This window comes from Pseudorca crassidens, chromosome 4 (genome assembly GCF_039906515.1).
Source record: "Pseudorca crassidens isolate mPseCra1 chromosome 4, mPseCra1.hap1, whole genome shotgun sequence".
In the NCBI taxonomy this organism is placed as follows: Eukaryota; Metazoa; Chordata; class Mammalia; order Artiodactyla; family Delphinidae; genus Pseudorca; species Pseudorca crassidens.
The window spans coordinates 27774108-27796925 of NC_090299.1; the positions used below are offsets into that span (position 1 = coordinate 27774108).

Here is a 22818-nt window from a genome sequence, read left to right on the forward strand (position 1 = left end):
TCTGACTTACTTCACTCAGTATGACAATCTCTAGGTCCATCCACGTTGCTGCAAATGTCATTACTTAATTCTTTTTTACGGCTGAGTAATATTCCATTGTATATATGTACCACATCTTCTTTAGCCATTCGTCTGTTGATGGACATATAGGTTGCTTCCATGTCCTGGCTTTTGTAAATAGTGCTGCTATGAACATTGAGGTGCATGTATCTTTTTGAATTACGGGTTTCTCTGGGTATATGCCCAGAGAAAGGCATTGTAGGATCATATGGTAGCTCTATTTTTAGTTTTTTAAGGAACCTCCATAGTGGTTGTACCAATTTCCCACCTACAATGTAGAAGGGTTTCCTTTTCTCCACACCCTCTCCAGAATTTACTGTTTGTAGATTTTTGGATGATGGCCATTCTGATCGGTGTGAGGAGATGCCTCAATGTAGTTATGATTTACTTCCCATAAACTTTAGATAATCTCTAGTTCACTTATAATACCTAGTACAATGTAAATGCTATGTATGTAAATAGTTGCCGGAGTGAGGCGAATTCAAGTTTTGCTTTTTGGAACTTTCTAGAATTTTTTTTCAAATATTTTTGATCTGTGTTTGGTTGAATTTGTGGATGCAGAACTTGTGGATTAGAGGGCTGAGTGTATACCACAATTTCTTTATCCACTCATCCACTGATGGACACTTAGGTTGTTTCCATATCTTGGTTATTTTAAGTAATGCTTCAGTGAACATGGGGTTGCATATATCTGTATAATTTACAGTATATTAAAGTTAACAGAGTTCTAAAACCTAATTAACAGAAAACATTAGTGTTGCAGAATTGCTTCTGGGCCAACTTTTTCTCTTTTTTCTAGCCCACCTGCATAATTTACCATATTAAGCAGTCCTTTACACAAGGCACTTTAGAAAAGAAAAAGAAGTAATAGTCGTGTGAGAGAAAAAACGGGAAGAGATGGAAATGGCTCAGTCTATCTTCTTTTGCTTCCCTCAGCCCAGGGTGGAGATTCGCAGTTTAGGCTTTCTTTCCCTCTGGGTGGACATGACTTACAGTGGATACGGTGTTGGTGTCTTTTTCTCTGGTTCTCATCTTTCCTAGGCTGGAGAGAGACTATCTGCATTGGCTCACAGAGCACCATCCCAGGGTGTACTGTCTGGTGCAGCAGGTCTGGTGAACAAGCAGGGGTCAGAGCCTACACAGTGTTCTTGCCCTAGCTCCTACGCATCAGAGCACAAGCAAGCTTCATGCATTCCTTCTCCCCAAGGCTGTTACAACAGAAATGGGGTGAGGGACAGTTAGCTCTCACTTCTTTATTTCCTTCAAAAACTCACTCAGTAAGAGGAGCTGGGGAATCTACTGACTTTCTCAAAGATTAATTTAATAAATCAAAACATTCTTCTGATTGGGTGGTGTTGACCACTGTAGAGTTGTTTTTGGTTCATGATCTATTCTGAGCAAAAACATACTGTCTGAACCCTGAATATTAGTAGGGCCTTAATTTCTATTTTCAAGAAGAAAAGGGCCATAACAATTCTTGATAAAGAAAAATCTCCCAAATCCAGACTAATGCCTGCTTCATCTTTTTCATCTCAAATACCAAGGTTAGATAGACACAAATTGAACTTTAAGGAGTATCCCATTCAATAAACAACAAATATTAAAATTTCTCATCATTTTACAATATACTCAAAGTAGCAGGCCAGTTTTACAGCTAGAGCCCTCATATATCTACAGATAGCAATAATATATATATAATTTTGGCCACGCTGCTTGGCATGCAGGATCCTAGTTCCCCAACCAGAGATCGAACCCGTGCCCCCTGCAGTGAAAGCACAGAGTCCCAACCACTGGACCACCAGGGAAGTCCCCAGATAGAAATAACATTAAAACAATGTTTCCCATCTTGTGCTCAGTAAGTGATAGAATTAAATAAGAATGTTCTCTAGATTTTTATTTATAAAAAAGGTCTGTTAGTTTAGGCATCACATAATGAAACAATGAAATTTCTAGGCTTTAATCCACTCACCAATTGCCTTTGCTTTACACAGGTTATGTGTGTGAGGTTTCTTCCAAGATTCTTTCACAAACATCACAATGATCCCTAGGGAGGAGAACAGGTATTTTCCCCGTTTTATAAATGATGAAGCCAACAGTCAGAGAAACTGAAGTGATCCATCTAATCTACCATACAAGGCAGGATACAGGCAGGGCTGGAACCCAGACTAATCCATGGAGTCTTTTCTGCTCCACTGCACTGCCTGCGTGGTAAGTCACTTCACTTTATCAAGCAGTGAAAGACACTAAAACCAAAAATCGTCTTTGACCGAACCAAACAGGCTCATTTCCTGATAATTTAACTTGGTTAATTTATTATGCAAAATATTAACAATTTATTTGTTTGAAAAATCTATACCTTCCTGCTAAATAAATTTTGCTAGAAAATGGGATTGTTGATTTTTCTTTGAAGGTCTTGAAGGTCTACATTTGCTACTAGAAGATCTGTTTAGACTTAATGCAAGAAAAACTGATTATTAACAAAAATGTAGTAATAGCTGAGCTGGTGATTCTGTTCTTATTATCAAAAGTCAGTTAAAAATTAATAATTATGTTGCATACTCTGCTCCACTCTGCAGCCAACCCCTGTCCTTAGAAACATACATTTCAGGCTTCCCTGGTGGCGCAGTGGTTGAGAGTCCGCCTGCCGATGCAGGGGACACGGATTCGTGCCCCGGTCTGGGAAGATACCACATGCCACAGAGTGGCTGGGCCCGTGAGCCATGGCCACTGAGCCTGCGCGTCCGGAGCTTGTGCTCTGCAACGGGAGAGGCCACAACAGTGAGAGGCCTGCGTACCGCAAAAGGAAAAAAAAAAAAAAAAGAAACATACATTTCAATATTTGAGTTACTTGTGAAAAATCACAAGTTAAAATCTGAGATTACGAAGCCTGGCTTAAAACTTCAAAACAAAACATAACTATTGGTATTGTTCTTTAATATCTGAACAAAAAGAATGTTTGATTTGGAGATGCCAAAGCAAGCCTCAAATGCTGCATGCTCTTGATTATGGTTTAATTTAAAGACAGCTGTGAAATAGCTTTATACTAATTTGATTCTTTTTATATTAAATAAGAATGAAACGGAAATTGGTGATTTACTTGACAGATATTGGACGCTGAAAATTAAATAATTGTTCTAAAAGCATTAGCTCAACACTGATTTGAAATGCCTGCTTTGTAATTAGTCATGAGTGAAATGTATGTTTAATTCAAGTTATGTTTCTGGTTTATATTAGCATGATTTGATTATAAAGTAAAGGAAAAATACAATCCAAGTATCTCTGCAAGCCCCTGAGTTCCTTTCATCCTGAAACACTAGTTAGGTTGATTTTTTTAAAAAACTCTTGTTCGTCTCTTGATTATAGATATTCCTTACTACGCTACTTTCTAATTGGGCAAATCTGATCTTGATAATACAGTAAATGAAGGGGGGTGTGTGTGTGTGTGTGTGTGTGTGTGTGTGTGTGTGAAAAATCAGGAAGCAGTCAACTTTCAGGTTAAAAAATTAGTAAAGGGGGGCTTCCCTGGTGGCGCAGTGGTTGAGAGTCCGCCTGCCGATGCAGGGGACGCGGGTTCGTGCCCCGGTCCAGGAAGATCCCACATGCCGCGGAGCACCTAGGCCCGTGAGCCATGGCCGCTGAGCCTGCGCGTCCGGAGCCTGTGCCCCGCAACGGGAGAGGCCACAACAGTGAGAGGCCCGCGTACCGCAAAAAAAAAAAAAAAAAAATTAGTAAAGGAGACTTCCTAAGTGAAAGTTTTAAGGTACCTATTGCTTCTTTTAAAACAAAAACTTCCAGTACATTGATTTTAGTGGCTGAATGATGATGGATCTGTGGCTTCTTGGAATAGATTCTTTGGTTTCATTGAAGTCAGTGCATTCATTGAGCATCTACTCTGTGGCTGGTCCTGTGTAAATGGAGAGCAGTCTGGTTCAGTCTGGAAGACATGTGCAGTGTATTTCTCAGCCCAGGCGTGGAGTATAGGTGAACTAGTTACATATCACTCTACCCCTACATGGGGCAAGCTAAAGCTCTCCCTGATGGAGAAACTTGGTGGAATTCTTGAGGTAAGAAAATTGGGCTTCTTTGGCCATTCTTTTGGAATGTACACTTCTAAATGAAACAAGAACCAACATGGCCATGATGCTCTGGGAGCTCAGATACATTGTCCTCTACATCCTCAGGTTCCTTATCTCTAGAGTTAATGTCAGGCTTTCAGGCTTTGGGTTGTGAGGCAGAGACCAGACCTTTGAGGACCACGTAAGGCAGTGAGAAGTAAACGAGGGATGGATGTGCACGGTGAGGAAGACACATGGTTGACAAATTCTGAGGCATGAAAAGATCCTAGGTCTTTCAGCACAGATGGTGTGTGTGGGAGGGGATGTGGGTGTAAAATCAGATCATCTGTGACTTCTTTTAGGTCTCACAGGCCTTATCTAGTGTTTTGAATGGATAATAACCTTCTCAACCCGCATGGTGACATCACATGAGTACAGGATCAGGGCAACAGGCAAAGTGTAATTGCTCAGTCTAGATGTTGTATGAGACTTGCTTTTTATTTTTTAATTATTGCCACAAAGTCAATCTTTTCTTTTTTTTAATTAATTAATTTATTTATTTTCGGCTGCGTTGGGTCTTCGTTGTTGCGCCCGGGCTTTCTCTAGTTGCGGCGAGCGGGGGCTACTCTTTGTTGAGGTGCGCAGGCTTCTCATTGCGGTGGCTTCTCTTGTTGCGGAGCATGGGCTCGAGGCGCGGGCTTCAGTAGTTGTGGCACGTGGGCTCAGTAGTTGTGGCGCACGGGCTTAGTTGCTCTGCGGCATGTGGGATCTTCTTGGACCGGGGCTTGAACCCACGTCCCCTGCATTGGCAGGCGGATTCTTAACCACTGCGCCACCAGGGAAGTCCGAGACTTGCTTTTATGTGCTGGCATACTCTAAGCAAGCTGACTGAATATAAAGGACCAAGAACAAAATAGACAATATATTGTGAAGAAGCTACATGAATAACTTTAGTGCCAATGGCTCTTCAGAATCATATTTTGCATTAATAATTTGGGACCAGCACCAGCATAGTAGGTGCTAAGTGTTTAGCCATTAGATAATATAATCTAGAATATCCAGTGATCTGCTTTTTTTTTTCTTTTTTGATTGCCTTCTTTTTAAGCATTTTCGTCTATATTCTTTTTTTTTTTTTTTTTGCGGTACACAGGCCTCTCACTGTTGTGGCCTCTCCCGTTGCGGGGCACAGGCTCTGGACGCGCAGGCTCAGCGGCCATGGCTCACGGGCCCAGCCGCTCCGCGGCATGTGGGATCTTCCCAGACCGGGGCACGAACCCGTGTCCCCTGCATCGGCAGGCGGACTCTCAACAACTGGGCCACCAGGGAGGCCCTCATCTATATTCTAAAACAAATCAGGGACTTCCCTGGTGGTCCAGTGGTTGAGACCCTGTGCTTCCACTGCAGGGGGCACAGGTTCGATCCCCGTCAGGGAACTAAGATCACACATGCCACGCGGCTAATAAATAAATAAATAAATAAACAAATCAAATAGGGCTTGTTTCTCTTACCATCTAGTACTGGTTCACATATGTGCCTAAGCATATATATATTTGAAGCATACCTTTATATGTGAAGCATGAATACCTCACTTTGCGTTCTGTTTTTATTCATTATCTCACATCTATTTTCTTTTTCCTTGTTTTTAAAATTTTATTTATATATTTTTAATAGATAATAACACACACATGGGTCAATATTCAAGAGGAGAAGAAGGGAAGAGAGCGAAAAGCCTCCTTCCCTCCTGTGTCCCCGAGCTACCTAGCTCTCCTCCCCAGAGTCAACTGATATTATAAGGTTCTTATATTTCCTTCCAGAAATAGTTCACTAACATGCAAGTACATACATATAAATGGTCTCCCCTTTTACCTGGTAGCCTACTATACACATCTTCCTGTATCTGGTCTTTTTCACTAAACAGCGCATCTTAGAGTTCATTCCATGTTGTCTAGACTTTTAAAGAATTGCCTGGGATTTGTCAGCCCCTAGATTACTCCAGCACGCCACTGACCACAGCCTCTCCCCCTCACTTCCCCTACACATACTTTCCAGCCCCATCATGATCTCGTATCTCCTGACTCCTTGCTATTCTATCAGCTGCCTTTTATCTCCTCCTGTCACCATTATTTTGAACCATTCTCAGCTGCCTTGGTGCATTGCCTCTCTGCTACACGTTTTTCCACGGATTAGTCTAAACATCCTTTTCCATTTTCTTACACCTGGGCTGCTGGTGCTCTAGGGAAAAGTATACTAATGTGCAGATTAGTGCCACAGCACATTTATGATAACTGATCTCACAGGTCCCACAGGCCCAGAAGTTATACGTCCCTAATAAGCTCTTCAACTCACTGCCTCCAGTCACTCTTCCCACCAGAACGATTTTTCAAACATGCAAAAATCCCACTAATTCAATCCATCCCTCCACCCAAGGTAACCACTAATCCACTCTGTCACCACAGATCAGTTTGACCTGACTTAAAACTTCATGTAATTCAAACCATACAGTATCTACTCTTTCAAGTCCTTTTACTCAGCATGTTTTCAGGTATATCCATGTAATTACATGTCTCAGCAGTTCATTCCTTCTAATGCTGAGTCATATTCTCTTGTATGAATTTTGTCGTTGTTTTAAATCTGTTCACCAGTTCTTCACCTCTCAGATACTTTCATCTTCTCTATTTTCTCTATCCTCTCTGAAACTCCTACTGGTCAGATGATGGACTCCTGGACTGACAAATATCAATATCTTTTCCTTACTGTTGTTTAATCTTTGACTTTTTTTTCTATACTCTGGGAGACTCCTTTGAATTTATCTTTTTTTTTTTTGAAAGGACTTTATTTTTTTAGAGCACTTAGGTTTACAGCAAAATTGAGAAGGAGGTACAGAGATTTCCCAGATACCTTCTGCTCCCACACACGCACAGCCTCTCCATTATCAACATCACTCATCAGAATGGTACATTTTTTTTTTTAACCAAGGATGAACCTACATTGACACATCATAATCACCCAAAGTCTAAAGTTTACCTTAGGGTTCACTCTTGGTGTTGTACATTCTAATTCTATGGGTTTGGACAAATGTATAATGACATATAGCCATCATTATAATATTACACAGAGGGACTTCCCTGGTGGCGCAGTGGTTAAGAATCTGCCTGCCAATGCAGGGGACACGGGTTCGAGCCCTGGTCCAGGAAGATCCTACATGCTGCGGAGCAACTAAGCCCGTGAGTCACAACTACTGAGCCTGCACTCTAAAGCTCGCGAGCCACAACTACTGAGCCTGTGTGCCGCAACTGCTGAAGTCTGCATGCCTAGAGCCCGTGCTTCGCAACAAGGGAAGCCACCACAATGAGAAGCTCGCGCACCACAACGAAGAGTAGCCCCTGCTCGCCGCAACTAGAGAAAGTCCGTGCGCAGCAACGATGACCCAACACAGCCAAAAATAAAAATATATATATATATAGTAAAAGAAAAAAAAAATCATACGAGTATTTCCCCTTCCCTAAAAAACCCTCTGTGTATACATTATTTGTAGACACTTAATGACAACCAAATAACACTGTCCTAAGATTTCTCAATACATCTAAAAGAGAAAAGTGGTGGGCCTCATCGTATAATACTGATGTGATACAAAAGGCACCCAGACTTGAAACCTCACAGTGGCAGGCTGTATAAAATTTGTATTGTGAGGTCCTTAGGGGAAAAAATATAAAATCTATCACATCAAACTAACATTGATTTGGATGGAATTGCTTTTACAGTTGTGCTTATATTTAATTAGTAAATTTGTTGGTTTCCATGGTTTCATAAGAGATATAAACATAAGAAATGTACACCAAGATTTATGTTTATAGATCTTTAAATAACATCATAACAATAGCCATGGTCTACACTGAGGGGAACACAGAGAATCTTTTCCTTTACAGAAGGATCAACATATTACTCAAAGAAGGTGCACAGACCTGGAATTGTCAGGTCTTTGTACACAGTGTGACAGGTCTAGACAGCAGTCGGGATCCTGACCTTTAGCCAACACGTGACCTTGGGCAATAGTTTCCTCATGTGTGAAGATGGTAATGGCAACAATGCTCTCCTTGGGATTTGTGTGAAGACTAAGCAAAATAATATATTGAAAATTCCTACCTGGTACAGGGCCTGGCCCACTGTAGGTCTGCTTCCCCTCCACAAGAGGTAGTTCCTACTTCCTCAGTTTTCATCAGGTGTCAGCCACAGATAAGCCTATGAGAAAGCACTCCAGAAAACGCTGCCTCCTTGGCCACTCACTGCAACCTAAAAGTATAGAGAAAGACTAAATGAAGGAAAAACTGCAAAAGAAATCATTCCTGTAAAAGACAGTTTTGGGAATTCCCTGGGTGGTCCAGTGGTTAAGACTCAGTGCTTTAACTGCCAGGGAACTAAGATCCTGCAAGCCGGGCAGTGCGGCCAAAAAAAAAAAAAAAAGACAGTTTTGTCAAGAGCGCTGATATTGATCTGCTCAGCCTTAGCACAGCCATGAACTATGTACCATCCAATCAATATTAATTAATTAAGAGGAGGAAGTGAAAAAAGTGATGGTCCTCATTCCTATGAATGTCTTGTTGACCTAAATTCTGACTTAGCTCCCCTACAATGATTAAATTCACTCTGTGTTCTATAGATACAGATTTATTTCTTCTTAAGTATTGAGTTAGAATTTCCAGTTGCCCACAAATTATGACTTGAAATCACCAACAGGGTGTTCTTTCTCGGCCAAATGCTGGGAACAAAGGAATGTATTACTGACTTCTTATTGGACTGTATGCATATGTTTTTATCTATTATTTTAAAATTCTGTGTGGTATATTTTATTTCACCCCTATTTTGTGCGGAAAAGAAAAACACTTTGAGCTTTTGGGATAAGAAGAAAGGAAAGGGCTGCTATTTTAATAAGACGCTACTTCATAATTAGCTTATTCTGAATAAAGGAATTGTTTCCAAGCACCAGCTCCGGGGAAAAGTAAGCATTGTTGATGCCAATTTCATGAGACTGAGGACCAAAGGAAGATTCAGAGAAAAAAACCAAAATACCATGTGATTCTTTGGGAGTGGCCAGCAATTTACCCTAAGGAACAACGCACAAAGCCCCAAAAAAGTCCTTAAACCTCCAATGACTCATTTTCTGAGAAATAGTGTTGGTCTCAAATCCAGTGTAACTCAAATAATTTGTAGTATAAGAGTAGAGGTCACTAGATTCATGAAAATAATAAAACTGTACTTTCCTCTCATTTTTAGTGGCACATTAGATTCTCCACAGCTGGGAAATTTTTAAAAAGGAAGGGAAAAGCTATGTTCTATTTAAGGCATTAACAGGAGTTCAAATTTGAGTTAATATTGACATGAAGTTTTAGTTTTTAATTCTAGCCTGTTTTATGTTTTCAGAATTTCTTAGTAAACGTTTACCCTGAAAATATATTGATTTTTCTGTACAATATTGTACTGTGAGATTATTCTTTCTTTTCCTTCAAGAGAAAATGAACTCTCAAATCCTCAAAAATAAAAACCCTGGAGAAAAAAGAATTTGCTTAGAAGCATGCCATTATCCTCTTGTAAATCCTTTCCTTTCTCTTATTCTGAGTCCTGCTGCCTCATGCACTGACAATAATACAACATAGTTTCAGTGTGGTGATTCGTGCTATAAACAGGCAGAGTTAAACAGAAACCCACAGCAGCCTCCTTCAGTGTAAAGTTGGCTTCTGTCAACAGAGAAAGCCAAAAGCATAGGAAAGCAAAACTCAGAACTAAACATTTTCTGGATCCTGATTATTTTTAAAATAGAAGCATCAGATGCTATATTTTCAAGCACAGAATGACAGAGAAGGAAAGTTTGTAATCACTACTGAGGAGTGGTCAAGAAACGCGTTTAAGAAAGGTTAGACATAAATAATTTCCTATTACCAAATATTATTAAATAAGGAAATATATGACCTTAAGACATTGGTAAAAAAATCTTTCTTTAAAAATCCATGAAGTCGGGCTTCCCTGGTGGCGCAGTGGTTAAGAATCTGCCTGCCAACGCAGGGGACACAGGTTCGAGCCCTGGTCCGGGAAGATCCCACATGCTGCGGAGCAACTAAGCCCGTGTGCCACAACTACTGAGCCTGTGCGCCACAACTACTGAAGCCCGTGCGCCTAGAGCCCGTGCTCCGCAACAAGAGAAGCCACCGCAGTGAGGAGCCCATGCACCGCAATGAAGAGTAGCCCCGGCTCACCACAACTAGAGAAAAGCCAGTGCGCAGCAACGAAGACCCAAGGCAGACAAAAATAAAATAAATAATTAAAAAAAAAAATCCATCCAGTTCCTGGGATGTGATCTCACACCTCCGGGAAAATTAGATGTGATTTACCCAGAAAAGAGAAAATAATAGCACTGAGGAGCTTTTCTTTCTCTGTCCAATCCCAGGAATTGTGATTTGACAAAAATTAAATTAAAAAATTAGCACTGAATGTTTCTCTTCTTTACAACGTTTCCATTATAATTAAATGTTCGTTTTTAAGTTATAGTATCCCATGTCAACACAAATGGTCCAGCTCCTGGGGCCTTAATTTTAACTGTGAGCAAGGTTTATGATATAACTCACCCCACTTCAGACATCTCTGATCTGAAATTTACTCCCAATCTTTAATGAAGACTAAAAAAGACAAAGGCATTTCCAGAAGGCCATTTTTTTTTTACATAACAATTTCTGACTATAAATGTTCCAAAATTTACTTGGAAAACACAAAAAAGAAAATTTAAATTACCAATAACAAAAAGATAAGTACTATGAATATTTTTCTCTCCTGGATGTCTGTGTTTCTATTTCCCTCCAATCATTCAGAGGTATAAATCATCTACATATTGGTGTCATACTAAGCATTATATCAAATTTGAAAAAAATTAAATATCCATCAAAAATATGATTTTAAAGTCTGCACGACATTTTGTTACTGTGGCAGTATTATATTTATTATTAGTTAGTCTCTACTGTTGGTAAATGTGGACAGCTTAAAAGATTCACAGGTAAAGTGCTAAAATAACACGTCCTTAAGTTGCCTTTGACACTTGGGAAAGCACAATTTCCCTGACAAAGTTAAGGACAAGCAAATTTAAGCAAGAAAGAGATGAAGCAGAGCGGAAATAGGAATTCGGGCGTCTGGATCCAGGGGATGAGGCCCAAGGCGACTGGCACATTGAGCCTCTTAGACTCCTCCCCCAACATTTTACAGACATGACATCTAGCTAAAATGAGCATTAAGCACCAATTCGGAAGAGAATAAAAAATACCAGGGGAGCGACAAGCACTCTGGAGAATGAATCTGGAAGTGGCTCTGGGTGTGAGGAGAATCACAGATCTCTACTGACATAGTATATACCCGCTAAGTGCATACGAGGTCCTTTTAACAGTCTGGAGTCTAAGTCTTTCCCCAAAACGATTGAGTCTTGGCGTCTCTTCTAGCGGCTGAATAGCTAACTCCTCAAAACAAAAGTCTTGTGACCGAGGCCCGCTCGTTCTCAAACTTGGCAGCCATCAGAACCACTGGAGGAGGTGTCTTATAGGTCAGTTTATTTCGGCTCCGAAGCGCACACCACTGACGCTTTTGAGCCTGAAGGTTACAGGTGGCCCCGTACCTGCGTTCGAAACCGGAGCCGCAGGGGAAGGCCCCAGAGCCGGTCCCGGGAGGGACTGCGAAGCGACGCCCAGCCCAACGCGGTGTCTGCGGCTGGCGGGCCGGGCAGGGGGCTTGTCCGCGGACCCCGCCAGAGGGCGCCAGGACCTCGCCGCGCGCCCAGCGGCCCGGGACCTTAGGCGAAACCTGAAAATGCTCAGGTGCGGCAGGAAGGGCGCGTGATCCCGGGCCGCGGCGGGCTGTACCGGCGCCTGCTCCAAACCCATCCGCGCTCCGGCTCCCTCGGCTATCGCCCGAGCGTAAGACCTTGTTTTGTGTTTTATTTTAAAAGCCTTCTCCGCCCCCGTACTGCTTGAAGGCGTAAATGAGGGAGGGTGGGAGGGGTGAGAGGGGGAAATGGAGAAAAGAGGCGCTGGAAGGCTGAATGCCTTCTTTAAATTACTGCTGACACCTCGGTTCCAGGCCCCTACAATCTCAATCAACAATCCATTAGAACTCAACAGGAGTAAAACGAAATCCTCGTTTAAGTGTATTTATCCGATCTCCTTTCTCTCTTTCAAATGCTAAATCCATTTCAGCATATGCCCCCTTCTTTCTCTCGCCTTTCTCTCAAGACTGGCAGCCCATACCACTCTTGTAAATATGAAAGATGCTAATCATATGACATATCACGTCTCCGTCGGAGCCGGAATAAAGCCTTCAGATTTGGGATCATTGCCTCCAGACAACAGCTTCATCAGCCGGAAAGTTGGTTTTTTTCTCCTTTCCTTCAACTCTCAATCCCTTCTTTGTCTGCAGTAAAATGCAGCCGACTCGAGCCACCCAGGCCATATGGTTCACTCTGTATTTTCTTAGTTGAATTCTGAATTGTTTCTGTGACTTGCGAAGTTTTTTTGGAAGTGCGTATAAAGACATAGAAGAGCTACTTGTGCAGGGAGAACTGCTGGACGCGCCGCGGCCGCCCCCTCCCGGCCTGGAGCCCCGGCGGCTCCGCGGAGTGTAACACCGGCGACTGCGTTGTCGCGCGGTTGGGACCAACGACCAGCAGGCCGCAGCTGCCCGGTTCGCTCGCGGTGCCTACTCCGCGCCTCGCACGGCGCCCGGCACACAGCAGGCGCTTGCAGAAATATTCGGGGGGAATGATAAAATGAATAAATCAGCTACGCGGGTTGACCCCGAATGGTTTGCGTCCCGAAGTATCCTTTTGGATCCGTGAAGAGAAAAGGTAGCCTCGCCCTCTCCTGACACACGGTTTTCTGGCATGTAACTTTCTCATTTTTATGTCTACTTATTTGAATGTAAGCTCTATGGGGGTGGGAATGGTGTCTGTCTTGTGCATGGCATTGTTCCCAGGGGTTGGTACAGTGCTTGGCACACACTGGGTGCTCATTAAGTACATTTTGAAGGTAAAAGGGAGAGATGATTGAATGAATGCGCTAACGTAGAAGGATGATATCTTATTTCCCAAAGGAACAGATTTAAGAACTTTCTCTGCTAAAGATTCGAACTTATTTACCCCACCTCACCCTTTTAATCTATATCATCAACAAACAACAATTTCCAGAAGAGAGTTCTGGGAGGTTATGTTTTTCCTTAGTGGGGAGAGGAGAGGGAAAATCGGCTTTCAGATCTTTATCCATTGCTTTGAATAAGTTTTGTGTTTTCCAGGTTCGGGACTGTCCGTGCAAGGGAGCAGGCTGCCAAATTTCCATTCTCTCTTTCTAACTCCTTACACAAACCCCAAAGAGTTCTTTCACCAAATCATTAAATTCTACAGAGGTGGTCAAGCTCGCACTGCTTTTCAAGAAACGGAGAAAGAAAAGGGTCCTTGAAGTTTAGAAGATGCCCAAGGAAAACTCCTTGAATGACATCAAAAGAATGAGTTTCCATAGCTGTTGAAGCACGAGGGCCGTGTATCCGCACAAAGAGGGACCGGGGCACCGGGACGGGCCCACCGCTCTGTCCCAGGACAATTGGGTCACTGAAATAGGGAATTAATTACCATTGGAGAGTGGGCAGCCCATTCACCACTGGCTGAGTTTTATTAAACGCCAATATAAATAACAAAACAACTCTTGTGGCTGCACTATTCCTACACGCCAAAGGAAGGATTATGCTGGGGATTAACATCTTAAAGTCTATGAGACTTTCTGACTCAAGGCTCGGAGCTGGTAATCGTGTTTGTCTCCTGGTTCAGCGATTAGTGCTCTCTTTCTTGCACTTTCCCCTGGATGGCCAATGTCCCTTTTTGCAGGCACAGAGGGGTGGGGGGCTTCTCTCCCTAGTGGGCCCCCAGCCCCCCCATTCACGCGCCGGCTGTTCTTTTCCCCTTACCTGAGGAAAACAATCAGAAAGCTGGCGGAGATTGGCAACATCTCCTACAGTGATTTCTTTCCTTCGTGGGAAAGAAGAGGGGTGCTTGGGCAGCGGGTCGCGTAAGGAGCGAAGAGAGGCCTGCCGGGCGCTGCCTTTCCGGAGCGGGTGGGGAGAGGGTAGCGTCGATGCAGAAGGAAGGGAGCCTTTCGGCACCTGCCGGGCGGATTTCGCCGCCATCAAGACGACCTGTGCGTCAAGCTGGATTTCCTGAATGTTTGACTTGAGGCACCAAAGCACGTTATGCGGGTTCAGGGCAAAGGCCTCGGAATGCGGGTCCCGGGGGAGGGGTTACGATCTTCTCTGCCTCTCTTCTCCTCTTGTAGATTCTCCCGCCTCTCTCCAAACACGGAAGGGGGAGGGGCTGGCGCGCTGAAATGACAGCGCAGCATTCTAGCTCGGACCTCTGCAGGACTAGATTTGACAAATCCTCCCCGACAGGATCCGAGGGAAAATCGAGGATGAGACTGAGAAATCCGCACAGGGGTCCAGTAAGAAGGTGGGGCGTGAGTTTACACTGTTATTGCTCTTGGCTTCCTTGGCTCCCCAGAAGGGGACTGACAAAAATTCCGAGCTCACTCCGGCTCCCAAGCACTCACCATCATCGGTAATGAACTCTGACAGGGTGAGGAGTCCTCTGCTGGGGTAGGGGGAGGGGAGCTGATCTTTCCCACTCGGGCCTCCTCGGCGCTGGAAACTGTGCTTCTAGCCTGCGGCGAAGAACTAAAGCTCTTCAGGACTGGCTAACTTTTTCTCTCCCTCTTTCCGCCTTTCTGAGAGCTCACCAGGCAGACTAGGATTTAGGCTACAAAGCCACCCTTGGCAGATACGTCATCCGGTCCTTTTAGCAGAGCAGAGACCCTCCCTTCCCCTGCAGGCAGGGCGGTTTACTGTGAATTGGGGGACAGGCTTGATGGGCGGGCAAACTTTTGCTCCTGCAACGCTCTGGGAAAGGAGCCCTTCTCTGCCGCCGCCCTCGCCCCATTCACCTGCAACAGCAAGAGTATGGGCGTGGGGATCATTTGTCCTCTCTGGCCACTTGTGAGGTCGAAGTGTGGAGGGGATGTAGCCTGTGGCTCCACAGCAACACCTACCCTAAACTTTGGGGCTTTTGGGTCGTCTCAAAGTTCAAACTTCTTAAAAACAACAAAGACTTTCTAAAGGTCTCCACCCCCTTCTCCCTCCCCTTACGTCACTTTTCTCTCCCTACACACACTCGGTCCCCCTTTCTTTTTAAGGCTTGGGGATGAGTTTAAATCATTGGGCTCCCATTTCTTGATAACTGCCTGCTTTGAGCTTTTGTTCCCTTAAAGTAGGACTGCACACTGAAAGCGGGGCTGAAGATGAACAGCTTGACCCTTTAGGACAGTTCACGCAATGGACAGGAGCAGTTCTCGGTCACCAAACTCCCTGACACTAATCACGCGCTCCCCTCCCCCTTCGCATAACATTTCAGCCTCCTTTCATCTGGACAATCTTTTAGACCACACAAGTGCCTCTTGAATTTATTTAAGTTAAAAGAGTGTAAGAAGAGTCCAGCTAAGGATATTTGGCGTCGGTCACGTCTTTGCAAATCTGAGTACAAATCGAAATTGCTTTCTTTCAGCAAAACCGAGCAAAATGTTGAACATATAAAATTTTGCAACTGAGTGTGAACGGCTGATTTCTGGATTGCACTAGCAAGTTAGTTGTTCTTGGCGTTCTTTTAAAAAACAATACTCTTCATGGTGGGAAATATTTCCAGAAATATTATCAAGAGTGATGTTTCTCTTGAAGGTTACAATGGAAACACACAACCAAAATTCTTAAAATTCCATGATAATATAGAGGGTGACTTTTTTTTAAACGCCTGTACTTTTGCACAGTGATCTAACACACACCACTGCATATATCCAAAGAAGCCCTTATTTTAAAAATAAAGTTATATAAACTCCCTGATATCTTTCGATTTACATAGATTAGAGACTGATTTATGTCATGTGAATATGTACACAATATATTAGTTTCTTGGCATACTTTTTCTTTTTCAAAATAATTTCCTTTCCTGGAAATTTCCAGAATCAGAAATGTGCAATTCATCATAATAATACTTTACTGTTACTACATATCTGCACAGGATACACTTAAATATGCACTATTAACTTCTTATAGACAGTAGAGAAAGTTTGGATTTTGACAAAGGAAAGCATTCACCGTTTCAGTGCATCATAAAAACATAAAGTCTTGAGAGAACATAAAAACTGGGGGATCAGATACCCAAATACTGTTAAAAATCAACTAAAGAAATCCACTGTGGGGCTGCCCTGGTGGTCCAGTGGTTAAGAATCCGCCTTCCAATGAGGAGGACACAGGTTCGATCCCTGGTCGGGGAACTAGGATCCCACATGCCGCGGGGGCAACCAAGCCCGAGCGCTCTGGAGCCTGCGCGCCACCAACTCGAGAGAAGCCCTCGCACCACAACAAAGAGCCCGGGTGCTACAGCTAAGACCCGATGCAGCCAAATAAATTAATTAATTAAGAAAAGAAAAAGAAATCCATTGTGTTTTTCACTAGCCCTAACCATTAGAACCAGCTTGATCTCAGTGTTTGTTTGGAGTTATAAAAGCTAATCAGGTCTTCCTGTAGTCCTCCACTTAACTGGATTCTGATTCTATTCTTCCCCCCAATATATTTTATCATAAAATCAACGCAGTACTTCCTAGCTTAACCAAAAATTTAAGACCTGTGCAAAGAAGCATGTTTCTATGATGCTAAAGTAAACTTTCTTTTGTTTCTATTACATTAACCTATTGGTTTGTCTTTCTTTGCGGGCAACTCCTTCCATGAGATGTAGATATCTAAAGACTGACACTCCATAATATCTCCCATCATTCCAGTATTTGTTTTTAGCAGTCTGATCATCTCCTCAGAACCTAGCTTTCTCATCCTCTGTTTCTTTTAAAATTAACACAAAAATCCTGCATCCACTCCCATGTGTCCCTTCAATTTTTTACCTTGGCTAGCCAAGACATTAGAGGGTTTTCTTTTAGGGGGACTGTAAAGAGTATTTACTTGTTTGGTATCAGTGATCATCACCTATAAAATAATGCTAACGTGTGCATGCAACCATGGTAAGCACTTCTGCTACCTTTCACTACTGACACATCTTTTGCTTGGTCAAACTCTTTTATGAAGTTCTTATTCTGCAGGTTCATGATACAGAGATAGAGACCCAAAGAAGTGTGAGAGAGGCAAATGCTGTATTCTGGAGACACTGAACATTTCTTTCATTTTTAGTATCTTCATTTCTGCCTTATGAAATTAATCTGTTCTAAAAGGATTGAGGAGGGAACTGGGGAAATAATTCTTTTAAATTTAGGGAGTTTGTTTTTAAAGTGGAGGAGACGCAAAGCACAAATATCAACCAGCAAGGTGAAAATCATGGCAGTTTTCAAATAAATTCAGGACAGAAGGAAGTCTAGAGGTTGGGTAGCTGCAGCGGATAACAGTCTCTTTCATGGGATTCTAATTTTCATTTTCTTTACTTTGTGCCTTCCAGGCCGGCTCATGATCTCCCTGCAGAAAACATTAAACAAATTGAAACCACTCCAAAACACTTCCAGCATCCCCTTCTCTGAAATACAACTTGTTTCCAATTCCTACAATTCGAATGAGACCGAGACCACAGACAATATCCTTTTTCTCCGGCCACTTTTCAAATCCTAACATTCCAACTGTGCCTTGCTGAAACTTAAATTTGCAAAAGGGACTCCTCTCCAATCTACTGGAGTCCAGATCCATCCCCGCTACTCATGCACCGTCTAACACTCGGCCCAGCACACACTTCTGGGGGCTCTGGTTCTAAGAAGTCAGCCACTTCGACAAGAGGGTGGGCGTGAGCGCGAGGAGGAGGACGACGCAGGGAGGGCTATTGAGCAATTCAGAACAAGTTCCCTTCGAGGTCCAGTAGCCCTCCAGCTCTTTTTTTCCTATTGAAAAGCCGGGAGAATCGGGAGGACGGGCCCCATGTCCCTACAACGCCCCCCAGCGCGGAGCAGAGGTCATGGAGATGTCAACGCTGCCCATTCGCTCGAGGGAGCTGCGAGTCGGCCGCTCTTCCCCCTACCCCCCCCCCCCAGGAAGCCTCTTTGCTGTCCCGCCCCGCCATAAACTGGGGTTAACCCTAACGCCCCCCACCCCCAGCAAACCAAAAACCTATATCCGTGCTCGGAGCCTCAGTGTGTCACACGTAAAATGAGGAGGTCCCTTTTCGTTCTCATATGTGAGTGCTTTTATTCTCGCATCCCCTAAAAGCCTATCAGCTGCTCCCCTACTCTATCTGCCCTGGCAGGAGACGCCCCTATGAATCCTCCAATCTCCTCTCTCTTCATCCTCCCACGTCAGTCCTTCTGGAACCTAAACACGCTTGCCCACCGAGTGCCCACAGCTCGTCATCCATATCCCATTCCTCCTTTAACCAAATGAAAGCGTTTTTAAATAGTTTACGATTTGATACAGCTCCTAAGAAGCTTTGCCAAGAGACGTCCGGCATCACCAAAGGGCTAACTGCTTTCCCCAGGATTCTGACCTCCATTAACTAATTCCTCGGATCCCGACGTCCGGGAGCTAGGAGGCCGGGCAACGCCCGGTGCGGTGCGCGCGCGCGCGTCGGGGCGGGGGTGGGGTGCAGCCGCAAGGACCCGGGCGGGGGCGGTCGCCTTGGTCTCCCCGCCGGCCCCCGGAGCCCTGGCCCCTAATGAGCCGCTGAAAGGGAGCGGGCTCCGGTGCGCGTGGCTCGCAGGCCTCCCGGAGTCCCGGGCGCCCTGATTGGCCAGCTGCGCCTCGCGACCTCCATTCATTAATAAATTAGCGGCACGCTCCAGCCGAGCGCGAGCCACCAATCACAATGGGCAGCGGCGGCGACAACAGCCGCAGCTTGAGCCGGTGCAGCCGCCACCGCTTCAGCACTCCGACCGCAGCCTCGAGCTCCAGCAGGAGCTTTAGAACCATTTTATGCTGATTAGATAAAGGGGGAGAAGAGAGGCGGGGGCGATGGGAGGAGGAGGATGGATGGCAGGGCCAGGGGAGGGGGGAAGTGGGTGAAGAAAGAGAAAGAAATGAATGATGATAATGCAATGAAAAGAGTAAGCCGGGGAGGGAAAAGCGGGGGAGAAGGGGGGCTGACACAGGGGGAGGAGGCGGCGGCGGCCGCGGATGGGGGGAGATGGGGGCCCCGGGGGCAGATCTGATTGTTTTCTTGGTGGTATATAAGGGGTTTTAAGGAGAGTCGTGTGCCAGACACGCAGCCACTGAACCACAAGCAGCTTCGCTTTAACTGGAGTGCCTGGGAGTCGCGTGCCAGGAGCCGCACGGCCGGGGACTTACTGACAGACAGACACGCACCACCAGCACAACACACGAGACCCGGGCGGGTCGCCGCGGCCGCCGGGGCTCTTGGCAAACTCGCACGACGGAGAGGTCCCCCGCGGAGCCGCGCCGCAGTAGCGCCAGTCTCGCTGCTTCCAAGGCAGCAGAAGGGGCAGCACTGCGCTCCGGACTGCTCGGAGAATCGCAGCACACGCCAAATAGCGACGCCGAGGCACATTTAGAGAGCGAACCAAGTAAGTATCCGCGCGGCGGCTTCCAACTTGGAAGGGTGTTTCCCGCACTCCGTCCCACCACGCCCGAACGCCCTTCGCTCGCGCTGAATCTTTGTCACGGGGGTCGCAGCCCTTTCCGGGGCGGGAACACAGCCGTCAGGGCGGCCGGTAGAGTTCGGGACTCAGTTGGCTGGCGACGGGGTCACAACAGGGGCGCTCCTGAGCTTGGGGAGCACTGGAGGGGTTTCCTCCCCAATTTACCTTCCTCCTTGGCGCCGTTCCGAGGCGTTCTTCTCGGGTGCGCGCAGCAGTACATCCCGGTGACACCAAGAACATGCCTCTGCTTCTATACTGACGCCTCGTTTGGTTCTTTCTCCTTCTCTGCTCTCTTCTCCAGGATGTTCGTCAAATCTGAGACCTTGGAGTTGAAGGAGGAAGAGGACGTGCTGGTGCTGCTCGGCTCGGCCTCCCCCGCCTCGGCGGCTCTGACCCCGCTATCTTCCAGCGCCGACGAGGAGGAAGAGGAGGAGCCGGGCGCGTCGGGCGGGGCGCGTCGGCAGCGTGGGGTCGGGGCCGGGGCCGGGGCGCGGGCTGGCTCGCCGGGAGGGGCCGAGGGCTGCCGGCCAGCGCGGCTGCTGGGTCTGGTGCACGAGTGCAAACGGCGCCCCTCCAGGGCGCGGGCCGTTTCTCGCGGCGCCAAGACGGCCGAGACGGTGCAGCGCATCAAGAAGACCCGTAGATTGAAGGCCAACAACCGCGAGCGCAACCGCATGCACAACCTCAACGCGGCGCTGGACGCGCTGCGTGAGGTGCTCCCCACGTTCCCCGAGGACGCCAAGCTCACCAAGATCGAGACCCTGCGTTTCGCCCATAACTACATATGGGCGCTCACCGAGACGCTGCGCCTGGCTGACCACTGCGGGGGCGGCGGCGGCGGCCTGCCGGGGGCGCTCTTCTCCGAGGCCGTCTTGCTGAGCCCCGGAGGCTCTAGTGCCGCCCTGAGCAACAGCGGAGATAGCCCTTCGCCTGCCTCGACGTGGAGCTGCACGAACAGCCCCGCGCCGTCTTCCTCCGCCTCCTCCAACTCCACCTCGCCCTACAGCTGCACTTTATCTCCTGCCAGCCCGGCGGGTTCAGACATGGACTATTGGCAGTCGCCACCTCCCGACAAGCACCGCTACGCACCTCACCTGCCCATAGTCAGGGACTGTTTCTAGAGCCGCCATCTCTGCTACCCACGCCAGGCCTTAGTGGCTACCCTTTCCTGTCCCCGTTCAAGCCCTCCTCCCACCCCTCTCCTGACCCCGCTTCCATGCCCCAGAAACGATCTCACTACTCAGAGCAGGTGTAGCCGTTATGATTCCTGGGTTGTTTGTTGCCTTCCTTGGCGAAGGGCTTCCTTCATTCAGACGGGCTCTCTAATTTATTGGTGTGATGGAGCTTATTGTCAAAGAGGATGGTAGAGTTTGGGGGGCACTTCGTAAGGCTAAAAAGATGCTGGGAAGAAATGAAGGTGGCATGTCGAAAGAGTTTGCAGAGCGGACTGACGCTCCTCCCCTCTCTCGGTGCAGTGCGTGTGAATCTCCCAGAGGGAATGCAACTGGTTCCTGTGATCTCTTCACCTTTGCTTCTATGTAGAGATGTTAATGTCGAGTAGAAAGAAATGTATCTTAGCATCTGAATGATTTTACCGGTAATAATATTATCCACAGATTTGCAATGGCTGGCATCTGCTTTATTCCCAGTGCTGTCTGCGGGCTGTGGGAATTTCACCTGTCAAACCAAACTTTCCCTCTCTGATGTGCACTTTGTTCTGTTTCCCAGATTCGTCACAATGCCTATTGTCCCGCCCTTCTCTTTCCTTTTTCTTCTCCATTTTGCCATCTGTCTCTTATGATTTATAAGGGGGAAAAAGTTGTTTTGTTAGAGGGCCAGGTTAGAAGTCATTGTATAATTTGTAGGCTTTGTAATGATTGAATGCAAGCGTGGAAATTTAGGCTGAACTCTCTATCAAAAGGAGAAATGTGGAGGAAAAGGGAAAAATCAGGAGGGAGGATTGCTTCATGTATTATTTATCTCGACCTTTTAGGGGAGAAGGAACTCCCCTATTCTTTCAAGAGATTAAAAATAAATCAACAGGCTGAAAACCTAAGCAGACACGGAGCATTGCCAGGATCAGCCACACACGTGTTTCCTTCTATTTATTATAAAGAAAAACTTCATGAGAAAAGTATGTATTTTTGGTATATTCTACAGAGTTTATTCTAGTATGTATTTACATCTTGGAAGAACAAGAAAATTGTTCTCATGATTAAACTATAAATAAAATATCTAATTTTCATAGTTTTTGTGTGTTGTATGACAATTTTTTCTTGCTTATGTGGCTTTTAGAAGAATGAGTTGCATTTTTCTGAAATTCTCCCAATATCAAATTGAGTAGAGTACTTGTATTTTTTTGTCAATGTTTGTGTAGAGATTTCACTGACACATAAGGTCTAAGCAATCACAGGAAGCTGAATTATATTCGAGACACTAACATTGATATAAAAGTATAACTCTCAATACAGACAAAACTTAGTTTCTAAGAAATCAATTTTGGAGCAAACAAGATTAGTAAAAAAATGGGGGAAATTTACGATAATTTTATTTTGATAATTAATAATTATTTTAATTAATGATAATTAAGCCATGATAAGTGCCAATGTTCAGAAACCTTGATTTTAAAAAACAGTGAAGTTGAAATTTCTTGGTGGAGTATGTAGAAATTTGATTCTTACACTTCACTTCTTTGAGCTTCAGTTATCATCTGTGAACTAAAGGGATTGGACAGTGATCTCTAAGGGCCCCTTCCAGCTCTAACATCTGTGACATAACTGAGTATTTATAAATTCATTATTGAAAGCTGATTTCATATTAGCCAATCCAATCTTTGTTAAAATAGTTTACACAACTTCTTCAAAGAAACAGCAAAGATGTTTTCTTAATCTCCAGGGTACATAACTCTGTAACTTGTACCTCAATCTCCAAAGCAGAAATCAGTGACCTTTGGCCTTGGGTCAAAGATGACCAAGTGAAGGTTGACCACATTCTAGGTTTAAGCCCCT

The 22818-nt window shown here is 45.2% G+C and overlaps 1 protein-coding gene and 1 long non-coding RNA gene across 6 annotated transcripts in view; one reads left to right on the plus strand and one right to left on the minus strand.

Moving 5' to 3' along the window:
- Positions 1 to 20233, minus strand: part of LOC137223477 (uncharacterized) — a 38535-nt gene extending 18302 nt beyond the window's left edge. For all 5 annotated transcript variants that reach the window (XR_010942888.1, XR_010942889.1, XR_010942887.1 and 2 more), the window contains exons 1-3: positions 19976 to 20233; positions 8259 to 8405; positions 2030 to 2104 (exon numbers count right to left, since the gene is read on the minus strand). This is a non-coding gene — a long non-coding RNA (uncharacterized lncRNA). The remainder of the gene's footprint in view (positions 1 to 2029; positions 2105 to 8258; positions 8406 to 19975) is intronic.
- NEUROG2 (neurogenin 2) lies at positions 19347 to 22057 on the plus strand. The gene is made up of 2 exons (XM_067735279.1): positions 19347 to 19735; positions 20112 to 22057. The coding sequence occupies exon 2, from the start codon at positions 20113 to 20115 to the stop codon at positions 20929 to 20931; it is 819 nt and encodes a 272-aa protein (XP_067591380.1). The 5' UTR covers positions 19347 to 19735; position 20112; the 3' UTR covers positions 20932 to 22057.
- Positions 22058 to 22818: the final 761 nt, after the last annotated feature.

Bases quoted from the DNA above. Each gene is read 5' to 3' on its own strand.
- NEUROG2 (XM_067735279.1), top strand. From the start codon at position 20,113: ATGTTCGTCAAATCTGAGACCTTGGAGTTGAAGGAGGAAGAGGACGTG.